Source organism: Piliocolobus tephrosceles, chromosome 8 (assembly GCF_002776525.5).
Source record: "Piliocolobus tephrosceles isolate RC106 chromosome 8, ASM277652v3, whole genome shotgun sequence".
NCBI classification, from domain to species: domain Eukaryota; kingdom Metazoa; phylum Chordata; class Mammalia; order Primates; family Cercopithecidae; genus Piliocolobus; species Piliocolobus tephrosceles.
In genome coordinates this window covers 88969294-88984794 of record NC_045441.1, presented here as the reverse complement: position 1 = coordinate 88984794, position 15501 = coordinate 88969294, and the positions used below count along the sequence as shown (strand labels likewise).

The window sequence follows — 15501 nt, the reverse complement described above, 5'->3', positions numbered from 1 at the left end:
CTTGAGTGTACTTTCATGATATATAATTGGAAACATTTTGTACTAGCTTGGAAGCAGATCCATAACCAGTCACTTCCTCCAAATCTCCTTTAAGACCATGTGGTTTCAAGAAGCATTTCCAGCAAAGCCACAGGAGTAGGTTTTCTCCATTTAAAATTGTAATTTCAATCAATAGAGTGAAATAAAATATACTTTATGTCTTACTGGAAGTAATAATTTTAAGCTAGTGAGAGAGAGAGTGATTGAAATGGTAAAGCCTTAACACTTGTTAATGGAGGTAAAGGTTTGTTTCCACTTTGGGTTTTTGCTCTACAAAAACGGTTTCTACTCGACTTGCAAGTAATTGTGGAATCAGCGTAGTGATGGGATTTCACCAGCTGCTTGTAAAAGTATAGATGTTGACTTGTGTGACAAGTTAAATGTTTGCTCTCCATAGCTCACATAGCACATGCAATGATCCAAAGTTTTTCCAACCTAGTTGAACACAGGATGAATGATACAAAATCATTATCTCATCGTCACCCTCACTATCATCATCAGTTTTAGCCATGTGTGCTAAAAGCACAAAAGTCTGCATGCCTAGCTAAGAAGAATCTTAATAGTATAGTTCAGAGACAAGTGGTAGAACTTTTGTACTCTAGCAATACTTTTGTATTGGCATTTCTTTCCTAAGGGGCCAGCAAGGATGTTAAATGAGATGTTAAGTATTCTGAGGAGGTAGAGAAAAAAAATTCTTAGAGATTTCCTATAATGAGAAGTAAGGAGACAGTTTGGCCTATGGAAATTAGAGGCTGATTTAAATATTAGAACATAAAAATTTGGTGATATTGTCCTGCTTGGAAATTATATGTGGTGCTAACTCCTCTGAAGAGGCTGAGAGGAATACGACGTTCATGTTACTGAATGTTTATGTGTTCACCAGTACTTTAAAAAATAAAATTTTAATTGGTGTTACTTAGCCAAAATATCCATAATAATATATATGTTATAAAACTGCTGTGTCCATTATATATTACATCTTTTTATTAAATAACAAGCATAAAACTTGAAATTTGAAAGGATATTTCTTTGCTACATATACTTTTCACCAGGCACACTTTTAGGTATACTATTCCTTAACTGTTTATCTGCAAAGTCTTGTAAAGCACATAAAACAGTGAACAAAATATTACCAAAAGAGTCCTTAAAAATAAGAATTATTTATTATATTACTAAACTTACAGAACCAGGCCTTGGATAAGGGACTTTTCCTTCATAGACTGACCAGTGGTATTCAGGTCCTTCCTTATGTGCATATGGTCCGTTGAAGGCTGCCCGAATGCTAGACATATGATAGACACATATAGCATGCCCTCGAAAAATATTACTGAAAAATACAGAAAAGATAATTACTTTCTGGAACTAACTAGCAGGTTACCTAGCAAAACACCCCAGCCTACAAAGATAAGAGTTAAGTCTTTTGGGTAAAGTAGTTGCAATTTCTTTAAGCAAAGAATATTCTAGATATGTTAACTATTGCAATATTTCCAATTTTGAAACTCTGAAACTTACCATTTTCTTAATTGCCTACTTAATACAGTTTGAAGGTGACATTGTTAGAATGACAAAAATAATGTCACTTCACTTATTTTTAAACCTTGTATTGTGTTTTTATTTTTTTTATTAAGAAAGATCGGGCCTTCATATTAATAAGGCTTATTCCCAAGTTGAATTATTCATTTAGGTATTATCTCCTTTTATGTTGTTCTATTTTCAAAGTAGACAGTGTTCTCTTACTCACTATGCTGTTAATAATGCTACAAATTCTATTAAGATGTATTAAGTTTCTTAATATATATGACTTAAAGAACAATTTAAAGTCTTTTTTTTTTTTTGAGACGGAGTCTCACTCTGTGGCTCAGGCTGGAGTGCAGTGGCCGGATCTCTGCTCACTGCAAGCTCCATGTCCCACGTTTACGCCATTCTCCTGCCTCAGCCTCCCAAGTAGCTGGGATTACAGGCGCCCGCCACCTTGCCCGGCTAGTTTTTTGTATTTTTTAGTAGAGACGGGGTTTCACCGGGTTAGCCAGGATAGTCTCGATCTCCTGACCTCGTGATCCGCCCGTCTTGGCCTCCCAAAGTGCTGGGATTACAGGCTTGAGCCACCGCGCCTGGCCAGAACAATTTAAAGTCTTATGAAAATTTAGGCCTTTTTTTCCATTTTTTAGCTGGGGTTCATGTAGACATTAATATGCTTGTATATTCCTTCCTTCAGCCACTGAAAACTATCTATAGTAAAAAGATGACTGGACTGAATATGTTAAGCATGACAAAATTACTTTAACCATATAAAACTTAGATCCCTCATCTCCAGAACAAGCAGCAAGCAAAATAATTTTCTTGACTAAAATTTCTACTTGACTGTATAAAGGCAGTAGTTGACTAACTATGGCAACTTTTACTGAAAACATTTGTAATCAGATTCTACAAAAGGACATCTTTAAAAATTATTTTTTAAACAATCTTGCCATATTCCTTAATTTAGCATGAAATGAATGAATTTTAACATTATCAGAATCTCTGTATTGTAAGAATCCAAATTGTTGATGTTTGTGAAAGTATTTTGCAAAATTCAAAGTTCTATATAAATAAAGTTTCCTACATACTGAGACACCTGTAAAACAGCAGTTATGTTACTGTGCTACGCCTCCAATTTACACATTTTATAACACACCTTGAAGCAATTGGAAATGCCTAGGATTCAGGGAACACTTGAGATAGTCTCCTAACTAAAGTGGTAGCATACCTTTGATCATCATTCTACAAATATCAATCCTTATGTCAGGTAACAGCTGGGAAACTTTTCTTCTCAGATTTATATAAATTGAACAGTCAAAAGAGAAATTATAGAAGAAAATCATGTCTTATGTTTGATTGCTCAGAAAGATCCATTATGCTATCATTTAGGAAAATAGCTTATAATCTGATCATATTAACCCATAGAAAAACTAAACTGATTATTCCATAGCTTAAATTTATCATGTAAATTCACTGAATTATCATGCAATGTATGAATTATTCACAGTATAAGGGAGGAGATGAAGTTAAAATGTTAAGTACTCTCCATGCACTGTGATAACTACCAATCTACATTAACTGTTTTTCTTTGCATCAAGAAATAATTGACAGACAAATTGTTTCCATGTTTCTCTGTTGAAGAAAAAGTCTCTTTGCAACAGCAGGATTCTTGTCTACAGAGATGTATTATTTTTCTAAGTGATATTAGAAACCACCTGCTGAAAAATAACAAACTAAAGCTGTGTGGAAAGACTCCCACATAAGCACAGTATACATAATTATGTGATGGTTTATGGCTTATATGATGTAAAAGAGGAATTCAGTAATATTATTCTAGCCCTGTCAAGAGAATTGAGGTATATTCTTCTTTATTTTTTATCCTAATCATTTTACCTGCACTATGCCTTACCTAGAAAGAGACTCAGGAAATTGTGTATATAACCTTTTAACAAAAACTGATTCTAATATTTTTATTTGTCTGTAAAAATACATGAAATAATATTTTATCCATTTTTACAGCACTATACCATGGGTAAAAAAATACAAAAACATAAAGGGGAAAACAATAGATTACACATCTTAAACTTGAGCAGCAAATTTAAAAGACAGAGAGCCAATGATCAACATGTGTTCACTACGAATCAACATAAGAGCAGGAAAATCAGAATAAAAGAGAGAGAAGAGTGCTCTGTGATTAAGAAATTGAGGAATTTTTCTTGGCTATGGCAATTGGTAAGTATTGGAGAACTGATTTAAATCAGTGTTGGAGGAGAAAGTTATTTCAAGCAAGATAAGTGAATAAATAAAAATACAGTAATGGGAACTAGCAAAGTAGACACTGCCTCGCATCTGTCAAGGCATTATCTTCTCAACATCAGACCATTAGTGAACTCAGAGGGAAAACATACAATGGTGAGTGAGTATCAGTTGATATAGAACCTTGAAAGCCTGACTTGGAAAATTCTGTATGATGAATAAAGGAATTGTCCTAGACTTTACAACATATAATAACACGTTGTAAGGACTGATATCTTACAAACTGTACGTGAAAAAAAAAATATCACTGTGTTATAGATTAGAGAGTGAAGAGATTAGCACAGGAAGATTCTGGGTACTATAAACAGAAACAAGATTTGGATTGAGATTGAGCTTTTGAAAATGAAAGTACGTTTGCAAACATTGGAGAGTAAAGATCAATTGGTGATTATAAAGTGTAGGAAATGAGAACAGCAACTGGGTCAGTAGTCTTACAAGTTACATACACCGTGAAAGGAGAGTCCAGTGAGGCATCTCTTGTTTTATATTGTTTTTATTGACTGTATAAATTTCTCACCTGGTAGTGTTAAAGAGTCCAAATATCACTGGATTCTTATGATCTCTGGTAGGCAGCAAAAAAACGTCCTCTGAAAAATTAAAGACCATTCCATCGCTTAGTATTTTTAGCTCTCTTTGCATGCAAAGAAAATGTATTCACATAAATTTGTTTAGAACCCAATATAGATTTTAAGATGTATATTTTCATATACAATTATATAACCAGATCAATCATAACAGAGCTAATCATTCAGTTGTTCTGGGTGACCTTGAGCTGAACAACAGGAAGGAACCAGACATGGAATAAGCTAACAAGATGAGCCTCTTTGTGTTCTTGCAATCCCTTTTCCCCCAGCATTTGTGCCTGGCCAAAATGAAAAGAACAGAAACTTGCTCTGTGTTAGATAGAGGTCAAATACAAAGAAAACAAGTTTTCTATGTGTCCTAGGGATAAAGTTATAAAGAAGCATATACATAAAACAGCAAATTTAATTCACCTAAAAACATTTACCTAATTCATCAAAATGTGTGTCAATCCCATTCATTCCCGGTACTGAGCAAACGAGTCTCGCTTTTAGGAAAGTGCTCCACTTATTCACCAGTATTCTCTGCCCTCCTACATCATTCTGTGAAAACCAAAAAGGAGGTAAATAGTTGCCTGAAGAACTCTGACCAACCACAGATTTTATACTATTAAACATGCAGTTGCCAAGAGTTATGACTTTTTTATTTAACTAGGAAAATTTGGCATAATTCTCAAGTAATGTCATCGGTGCAATTCCCCATAATGTAGGGTTTTTTTTTTTTTTTTTGGTTTCTTAATTCGGCCTTGTCGACGCACTTTTGCCCGGATACATTAAATATATTTTGCAGATGTTAAACAATATTAATACAGCAATCTCTCCTAAATAGAATAGTGGAGAGATACAGTAATCATGATTATTACTTTGTTCATAAATAATTTGCTTCTCTCAGGAATATAGAAACATCCATTTCTTTTCTTCCTTTAACAAAGGAAAAAGGCTTTTCAAGAAAGCTTGAAATACACACACACACACACATAATGCCCATACTATATATGTATATAAATATATACACACACCACACACACAATATACATATACACACATATTTATATGTAAGTTTATTTTCGAACATCTTCTTAAATGCTAAGGTAACTTTACATTTGTAATTTTATTAGATTCTTAGATTATGTTGCTACTCCTGTTGATTTTAAATGTTCCCAAACAACCTCTCTAAATATTCAGTAAATTACAGACGGCTTTTTAAAAAAAATAACTTTAACCAATCGAATTGTTCAAACATAGCTATGTATATTATTTGTACTGTGTACTAAAGGAATAAAAAAGGTTTTGATTAAATTCATTAAGAAAAATCAAGCTTAAATTTCTGCACGGGAAGAAGGACAGTCTAATTATAGACTATTTCTTCTTGGTATGGCTTCAAAAATGGGGAAAATCATACAAAATACAAGGTCCTTTTAAGATACACCTTTCACTAGATAAGAAATGTAGAGGTTGGTATAGTAAATATCAATTGTAGGCAGTCTAAAGAATATTAGAAAATATTTAAAAGTAGAAACTTATTATAAACTTAATAAAGGCCTGACCACAAATTGTGAGATAAGCAAGCATAATGAGAGAGAAAGCCTCACCACACAGAGTCGCCCGACCCTGGTGTAAATTGCGTGGGCATTGTTTTCTGCCTCCAGTGCCTTCTCAGTAAAAAAGAAATATACTTTGTTGTCATCTCTGTCTTCATTGTCAGGAATCATGTATGAACCTACAAATTTTGGTTCTATAGGAGCAAAAAATAGGAGAAAAAGTGAAAAAGATAACAAAATGCTAACAAGTTATTCCAATAAATTACATATCATCTGAATCCCTATGTTTAACTTTCACCATTTCATAAAGAAATATTTTTCCTGAATTTTTTACCAAACATGGAAAACGCTGTAGACATCTCCACTTTATTTGCATATTAACAGCCCTTTTAGAAATATTACAAGAATATTTAATTGGAAAATAAAAGAATCGAGGAGAGAAGAAGAATTTCAAACAACAGGCAATGCGAAATTAAAATGCATACAGGAAAGAACAGATTAGGAGCATGATGAAGATAATCTCTATAAATTTCCTTCCATTGTAGATAAAAACTAAATGTAAGTATAACTAACATATAAGTAAATAAATACATCATCATTTATTTTTAATTCATAAATTATCTACCAGTATAGCACATAGATCATTTTAGATTCAAAGTAGAAAATTTATTTTACGTTTTTGAGATTGTAGTCCAAGAGATTTGAATACATGTTCTTTGATATGTCAAATATATGAATGGTAAATCAATAACCACTGTGCATTTTACAGCTTAATAAAAGTGTGGAAAGTAATTAAAATGCTCACCATAAAACAATATTATAGCACCTCCATATACCAGTGTGCCAAAATATAAAACGTACTTCTTACAAAGAATTCTGTATCAATGAATGTCTAGTGACTTTCCTAGAGTTTTGTCTCTAAAGTGTAATGCAATCCTATTAAAACAAGCAAAGCAGGGCAATCAATTAATCAAAAATTCTATCAATTGATAAAAGTAGACAAAACAGCTTACTGGATGATGGACTTTTCAGTTTTCATACATTTGCTTTGTTTTCCTTATTTAAATACTGATTTCTAAGCATTGCTCAAAAGGTATACTGATTTTATAATTAAGTCAATCAATTTTGATAGAAAATGATATACATATATCACATAAAATATTTTAATTCAAGAACGTTGTTAGTAAAACATACTGAAATTTGTAAAGGAATTGTATTTATATTCTTATTATTATCAAAATGGCAATATTTTCCTTAAGTTTTAGAGTTGGTTTCAATCCTAATTCACACACTCTTCCCCTCATCCTTACCTTTCAACAGACGCTCGTCGTCATGCTCAGTGCGGATATGGGCCAGTCGCCCCATGCTGCGGAAGATTGCAGCGTCTCTGCTCCAGTAGTCACTGTAGAGTCCAGCAAACAATTCACTACCTACGTGGGAGCATCAGTAAAAAAGAAGTCAGTGTTTGTTTCTGAATTTGAAGACGAGGTATAAGTCACAATTATATTAAATACGTCCCTATTTAATATGTGTATCTATAACATGTACTTTATGACATTAATACTATTGGTGTTAGGAGCATGGATGGTACAGTAAGAGTCCCAGGGTTTGAGTCCAGAGTCTATCACTTGTTAGGTGTGAATTTGGGCAAGTTACTAAGTTTCCTGTGCCTCAGTTTCCTCATTTACAAATTAGAAAAGTAATTGCATTCAGTAAGGTAGTTAAGAGTAAAGCACTTGTAAGAATAGCTGGTAAATAGTAAGACCTATATGAGTTTTTGGTAAATAACTTTGCTTCATTTATTTTCCCAGACTCAGTTGTCCTGTCTGGGGCAAAAATTTCTGGCCAAGAAACAAATGATAACAGTAGATTTCTGGAAACAGCAACCTTAAAGCAGAGTGGTAAAACTGTTTTCTTAATGAGTGGCATATAATATTAGTCTAGTTCTAAAACATATATGGTTATTATATTACATAGTACTAATGCTTTTTTTAAGTTTGCAATGTGTATCTATGCATACATATGATATTTAAAGTGCTTTAAAGGTTAAGAGATTCCAAAATTAATTGTATTTCCAACTTAATATATCTAATTATGTAATTAATTTTATAATTAGGATTATTAAAATTACAGGTATAAGAATCTGACCTAATACATAAACAGAATTTAAAGGATCTTGAATACTTTATTTATAAATCTTATTTATTAGAACTTTAAAAATTGTTTCATTATTTATGAAGGATTTTTTTCCCAAGGTAAGGTCTTTAAAGCTTTGGAGGCCAGGCGCAGTGGCTCATGCCTGTAATCCCAGAACTTTGGGAGGCTGAGGCGGGCAGATCACGAGGTCAAGAGATTGAGACCATCCTGGCTAATCCGGTGAAACCCCATCTCTACTAATAATACAAAAAATTAGCTAGGCGTGGTGGCGGGCACCTGTAGTCCCAGCTACTGGGGAGGCTGAGGCAGGAGAATGGTGTGAATCCAGGAGGCGGAGCTTGCAGTGAGCCGAGATTGCATCACTGCACTCCAGCCTGGGTGACAGAGCAAGACTCTGTCTCAAAAAAAAAAAAACAAAACAAAACAAAGCAAAACAAGACAAACAAACAAAAACCCTTTGGAAAACTTCAGAAGTATGAGCATATTTGTATAGTTTAACATTTGGGAAAATGATCAATTAAATTATATATACAATAAATTAAAAGGAAAGTTATTTTCAACTTGCATTAACTATTAATTTTTTAAAGTAAAGATGATTGCTTTTGTTATACCAAATTTAGAATAATAAGATATAAATTAAACTCAAAGATGAAAAAATAAGCTTTAGAATTACTACTATAATAGTCTTTCTCATTTTATAAAGATAAATAATTCTAATTAGCTTTTCTCTGTTCACAAAATCCTCTATGGATTCTTAAAACACTGTATGAGATACAAACAAATAAAATCTATGGTTTCCAAGAAATAATTCATTTTTAAATGATATGTTCTATATGCGAGAGAGGAAAAAGTAAATGTGTCAGAGTGTTAACAATTGGTGACTCGAGGTAAATGGTATACAGGTGTTACTTTTACTTCAACTTTTCTTTGTATTTGAAAATTTTCAAGATAACAGTTTTTAAAAAGAGATATTTATTGAGTTCTTCTAGTATACGCAACTTACGCTAAGTGAGAGGTATGATGCAAGGAAAATAACGAAAGCGAAATGATGATTTAAATCTGGACTTAACAACATATAATTTGGTAGAGAAAAGTTAGGTCAGAATTCTTACTTAAGCATATCATGTTATTTGGTAATAGAAAGGGAAAAGATTAACCGAATAACATAATTTTTATCAAAGTCGATTAATTAGTGCTGTCTTCCCCAGAAATTTTATGTCTGTTTGAAGAAGCAGTATTTTGAGATCAAATGCATTCAGTGGTTAGGAATATGACCTGTTACCTGGAATTCAGTCTGCATTATTTGAACATCGATAAAAGAGAGTCATTAAAAGGACTTTGGAATCATCTATGGCATAAACAACCAAGTTGCCCTTTAAAAAATTGACTATTAACACGTGAGTGAGGATTTCTCTGAAATATTTTTGTTTGTAATTATTATAATTGAATTATGTTTCCCACACCAAATATAAAGGCTATCTTGTGAAATGGTTGTAAATATAATCTATTTTGCTAATGTGGGCTGGGCTGACTCTTTAATGTATAGTGGGAATGAAGATTAGCTTTCTTTAAAATCATGAGTTTTCTATTCTTTAAATTTTTAATATTTGATTTTATATTTTAAAGTACTTTAGACACTGATAACTGAAAATATTGTTATGGGAAAATAAATTTATATTAGTACACATTGATTTTAATGGATTTATCCTAATTTGGAACATTGTTTCAAAATTATCGTTTTAATCAATACTATAAAATTAACAAACAAATACTCCTTGGAGCCACTAGATGGCAGCCCTATGATACTAGATAATACCATATCCAGGGACGATTATCTGCACAAGAGAAAAAATAATATATTCCCAATGTTACCCAGCTTCCCATTTTGCACTCAGGACAGAGAAAATTGTGAGCAATTCCCATAACACAATATGAACTGCATGATTTAAATTTCAAAGACACTATATAGGTGCTTAAAAACTGTATGTTTGGCAAAATACTTTCCTAAGAAAATTAGAAAAGACAACATATTAGTGAAAAATAATAATATTAATAAAGCCTTAGGTAAAGTAATACCTAATAGTAATTAAATAAGCAAAAATACTCAGCATTGTTATAATTTTATTACAATTTGTAGTAAATACATAGTCTCTAATTAAATTTATTTTAATTATTTGGTGTCAGAAAATTTGTGAATCAATACATTGATCTTTTACAGAATGCAAAAATAACATCTAGATACATCATATTTTCATGGATTAAAAGAGAAAAACATTTTATGAAAATACTAAAATATGTTTTAGGGCTTCAATTATAACAGAAGAACTATTTGAGGATTTACTTTTGTATGTCTATGGAGATGGGTGAGTTTAACTTCTTGTCACACTCAACAATAGTCTCTATGTAGAGAGGAAAGAATAGTAGAATTAGGTCTGCAGTGGAAATCTGGCAAGCTAGGTCCCCAGCTCGAAATTTGCTATTTGACCACCACAAACTGTTCAAAATCTTAAGGTCTCAGTTATCTGTAGAATCAAAGAGACCTCCATGTAATTCTCAGAACCTGCCAAGCTTTTATATTCTCTCTGCTCTTTGGCCTAGAACTCCATGCCTCTCTTCCTACCTCACCTTCCTTTTGCCTCGTTATTGTCCACTTTTTCCATGACGCCTTGTCTGGCCAAACTTTTGTCAGTGTAGTGGTTCCTAGTGCCACTGTAGCTCCAGTACCTATTTCTATCCTGCTACTCATCCGACTATATTTTGATTGACTCCTTATGTGTTTGAAATGATGCCTCATTAATGTCTGAAATACATAAAATGCTCAATAAATACTGTTGAATCAACGAATGGCTTAACGAGTTAATAAATATATCAGAAGTTCCTTTCAGGATTTCAAAAAGGTTATGAAAGGCTGTGAAATGTCTACAATCAGGGCCAGGTGCAGTGGCTCTCGCCTGTAATCCCAACATTTTGTGCAGCCCAGGCTGGAGGATCACTTGAGTTCAGATGTTCAAGATCAGCCTGGGCAACATAAAGATACCCCCGTCTCTACCAAGAAAAAAAAAATAATAATAATAACAATAATAATAATAAATAATAAAGTAGCTGGGCATGGGGGCCCACACCTGTGGTCCCAGCTACTCAGGAGGCTAAGGTGGGAGAATCACTTCAGCCCGGCAGGTAGAGGCTGCAGTGAACTATGATTATGCTACTGCACTCCAGCCTCGGCAGCTGAGCCAGATCCTGCCTAAAATTGAGAAAAATAAACCACTCAGGATAAGATCCTAACTTTTAAAAACTGTTTCAGAGAGAAAATACCAAATGAAAGAAAAGGCTATTGAGAATTTACATGGATAACAAATTTGAATTTTTGTTCCTTAAGGGCCTTATGTTATTTATTAATTTTAATAGATTAAAACAGGAACTCTATTTTGTTTTCAAAAATTTGTCCCCAAGAATTTCAGCCCAAAGGACATTATATTGTGATTAAAAGACTGTGTCAACACTAAGTTGCTTATGTGAAAGAAAATAAGACAGTCATTTGACTCTTTGAAATAGATAAAAACAAATTCTTTACAATGATTCCAAAATGTGTAATTAAAATACTTTTCTCTGTAATTCCTTTTTTTACAGTGTAAACTCTAGTTGAAGTTGTAATTAAATGCATTGCATTGCCTTAATATTTTATGGAATGTATCAAGAGTTTTGTTCATGGACTATATATTATCTGAGTTTTTATTTACCATGTTGGATTTTAATTGTATAACAAGAAAACTTCACAGTAGTGTTTCATGACCTTCTTATCTTGTTAAGTTTTACTCAAGCATTTGTTCTGTTTATGTTATAAATGTATGTTTTGCAAATCTAAATAATATGAAACACATTTGCCTCATGGAGCAGCATATAGCTAAAGACTGATTTAGCTGTCTCACTTTATAACTGAATTTTATAATTTTGTTAGAAAATTATTCTATTATGGATGGATTGTTTTGCAGAATCACTATGACATGCATAGCTATGAGGAGAAACAAAATGCATTTGGGAGGATGAGGACGGATGAAAATGATCCACATATTTCAACATCCCAGTTCATACTCATGTTCTGCTTAGGATGCTGAAAGAAACCAGGATGAATGTGTGATTCTAAATGTGTGATTTTATTAGGCATTTAGCTGTTGTTTGGGCTTTCGGTTTGTTTTGGTTTGGGCAGATGATTAGCACTAGCTCTCAATGTTAAGAAGGTGGTTTTGAGGCATGAAGGAACAATAAAAACATCTTATGAATCTGTTTATTTGTGTGTGCCAGCACCCATGGCTATACTCTTGAGTTTTCTTTTTGGCAAACCGATGATATTGATACCATGATGGTTAAACCAGATTCTCAAAGGAGAGAATGTAAGTGGGGAATTGAAGAGTGGGGCTTTTTTCTTCTTCCTTTACCTCTTTTCGTTGTGAAGGAACCATAAGTAAAGTATTCAGATAGATCCTTAGAGACTAGCAGTCATGGTCAGAAGCTACAATAAGCATGTGGATCATGGGCATTCTGCCAAGTGTGAGAGAGAGCACAGCAGCCTTGGATAAGAAATTATAGATATTCTTTAGGGACAGGAAAGTGGTAAGGGAATAACCTGAAGTCTGTGTTTCTATATAGTTGAGGTGAATTCAAAACATGAAGCAGAACATTTACTTATTATGTTTGTAGAACTTATCATAAAGACAAATATTCTAACTTCATTTATGATTTTTTCATTTATTTTTCTAACAAACGACCTTACTTTTTGCCAGTTTATTCCCTGAATGTAAATATAGTTAATTAAAAATAAACAATTATTTATTTAAAATGTTTTAATGTTATTAACAACTTGAAACAATAACTTAAATGGTCTCTGCATGCATTCCAACTCCCACTCCTGACATTGACTTTTAATTTACAAAATTCATAATGAGGATCTATATTCACAAAGGTATTATTATTATGGATAAAAGTTCAGTCAGGAAGAGGATTTCAGCAGCTGGAAACTTTGTAGTTTTATTTGCTGAAAAAAGTAATAAGAAAAAAGTGTAGAAAAAAATTCATGGACTATAAAATGTCTTACTAGCAATTACTTGTTAAAATAAAATTTAGTGTGCATTTACTTTGAAAAGCATCCCTAAAAATACCCCAGCAACAAAGTTAATACTTTCAAAGCAAAGTGTCAAAAGGCACATGACAAATCAGGATTTTTTTTTCCTCAAACACTAGCAACATGTGTCTTATCATACCTTAGGCATTTCAGGAATGGTAGGATTAAATTATACCTGGAAGTGCTAATACAACTATGGGTCAGAATAAAATTTAAAAACAAAATGGCAATAAAATTAAAAGGAGAAACTGTGGGGGATTGTAACGTTACTGAAGATATTATCAACTTAATTAGAATATTGCAATATTATATCAAATATAACTAATAAAAAGAATCAGCAAAAATATTTGCTTCTTAGCCAAAATGACATATGACATACAGAACACTATTTCCTGGATTTTTATTTGGCTAATTACCAAACTTAATAAGTTAGTAGCAAGATAATTACTAAGTATATTTGGATGATTTGAAAGGCATGGATAAGCAATGCAGCAATTCATTATACTGAAAAATTTATTGTTTCAACAAGCTGCTTTTAAAATCAAGTTGTAATGCCTTGTCTTCTTCAGACAGTTACTTAAAACCACTTCAAATACAGTAGGAGTAATCACACTGGATGAAAACTTGGCTAAACATGCAGAAATATGGCACCTGAGATATGAGCTGATATGCTACCAAGATAAATTGTGTTAGTACAAAGAGACATTGGAAGAGCAAGCCTATTTAATATATGATTTCATTTGGATTAGTTTCTGAACATATACGACATAGTTCAGTAAGAAGCTTGTTTCTACTCCTTAAATCCTTTGTCACATAGAATTATTGCAAGCTATCAAACTTTCATTTCTAAGTTAGATTATAAATAGAATAAAAATGTGCTTTATAGCTCGTTTTTCATCAAATAAGCTTTAATATTTATTCAATTTTTTATTAACCTCTTCTTCATATGATCTTAAGTCAGCTAAATTCAAGTTAACTGAATAAAACTTGTATCTAAAATTAGGAAATTACATAGAACTTTCTCTAATTTGCAAGCACCATTTTTTTTTAGGTCAAGTAGCTTTATGAATATACTACCAGAGTTTTATCATTAAATTTGTCTTCATGTGAACAAACATTGAACATTGTGTGACATATAATTAACCATGAAACCAAGAAGTAGCAATAATCTAATGATAGTCATCTTTTTGCTGGAGGCTTGTCTTAACCCATCAGCAGAGAACATGTGTGGTCACAAAATACCACATTAATACATTCTTTCACAGTCAGAGTAAGCTGTACCTAGCTTGCCAAATTCCAACTCAGGTAGCTCCATTTTTCCAGCCCACACTCCTGCTGCTTTTGCAATTGGGTGAATTATTTTCACTTCCTCTCTTTTAAAGAGTTTCTGGCTCACATAGGTTATCAGGTTTCCATCCAGTGGCTGCTGCATTTCCACAGTGAGTGAATGATCTCTCCAAGGTACTTTGGGATGAAAGTGAGTGGATAAATGTGAAGAATTATATTTTTATTTCTTCTCTTTGGAGGGATTATTCTATAACTTTTGTGTTTAGCTTGGAGGGCTCTTTTGATTTGATTTCTCTTCTGAGTAAGCGAAACAGCCACCCAGATGGCAAGCACTTCAGATTTCAGCATAGTGTAATTTGATTTGGAAGTTCAATGAAAGTCACTTGGAAATGTCCCTCCAGTAATATTTCCCCTCTTAGAAATTTCACTTTTAAATTCTTGACTTCGTGCAGAAACAAACTCCTAGGGAGACTGAGTAGTGAGCGGCAAGGTGGTCATAGAAATTATTATTAACTCTTTAAATGAAATGTTAAAAAAAATTGTCTTCTAATATTCTCAGGATTTCACTACAGAAGCAGTATATGCTGTGTAATTTTTAATTTCCTATTCCCTTTTTGTGATTCTTAGAAGCAATATTCCAAAATTAATTTTTCATTTGTTTAGGAACCTTAGTGAGAATTACATTTAGTATTTACAGGAGACTTAGTCTTTGCAAGATACTATATGGCACAAGAAAGATAATAAAGTCTCTTTTTTTTCAAACCTAGTACAATCTTTATGAAGAAAATTCACTAACAACTTTAGAAAAAGATGGTATGAGCCTATCAGATATATAAATTTTAACGTATATTTTGTCAATGCATTGGAATTTCTTGCATTTATGGACCTGACATCCCCCAAAAGTGTTATTTCTAAGGTTTTGACTTTTACTAAGTCTAACCTG

The 15501-nt window shown here is 32.6% G+C and overlaps 1 protein-coding gene across 2 annotated transcripts in view; it reads right to left on the bottom strand.

The window, feature by feature from the left end:
- The window catches only part of SEMA3E (semaphorin 3E), a 278691-nt gene that overhangs the window by 34916 nt on the left and 228274 nt on the right, over positions 1 to 15501 (bottom strand). For both annotated transcript variants that reach the window (XM_023226663.1, XM_023226664.1), the window contains exons 6-10: positions 7306 to 7425; positions 6047 to 6189; positions 4883 to 4997; positions 4391 to 4460; positions 1222 to 1366 (exon numbers count right to left, since the gene is read on the bottom strand). In XM_023226663.1, the coding sequence (XP_023082431.1) occupies positions 1222 to 1366; positions 4391 to 4460; positions 4883 to 4997; positions 6047 to 6189; positions 7306 to 7425 (593 nt within the window). The remainder of the gene's footprint in view (positions 1 to 1221; positions 1367 to 4390; positions 4461 to 4882; positions 4998 to 6046; positions 6190 to 7305; positions 7426 to 15501) is intronic.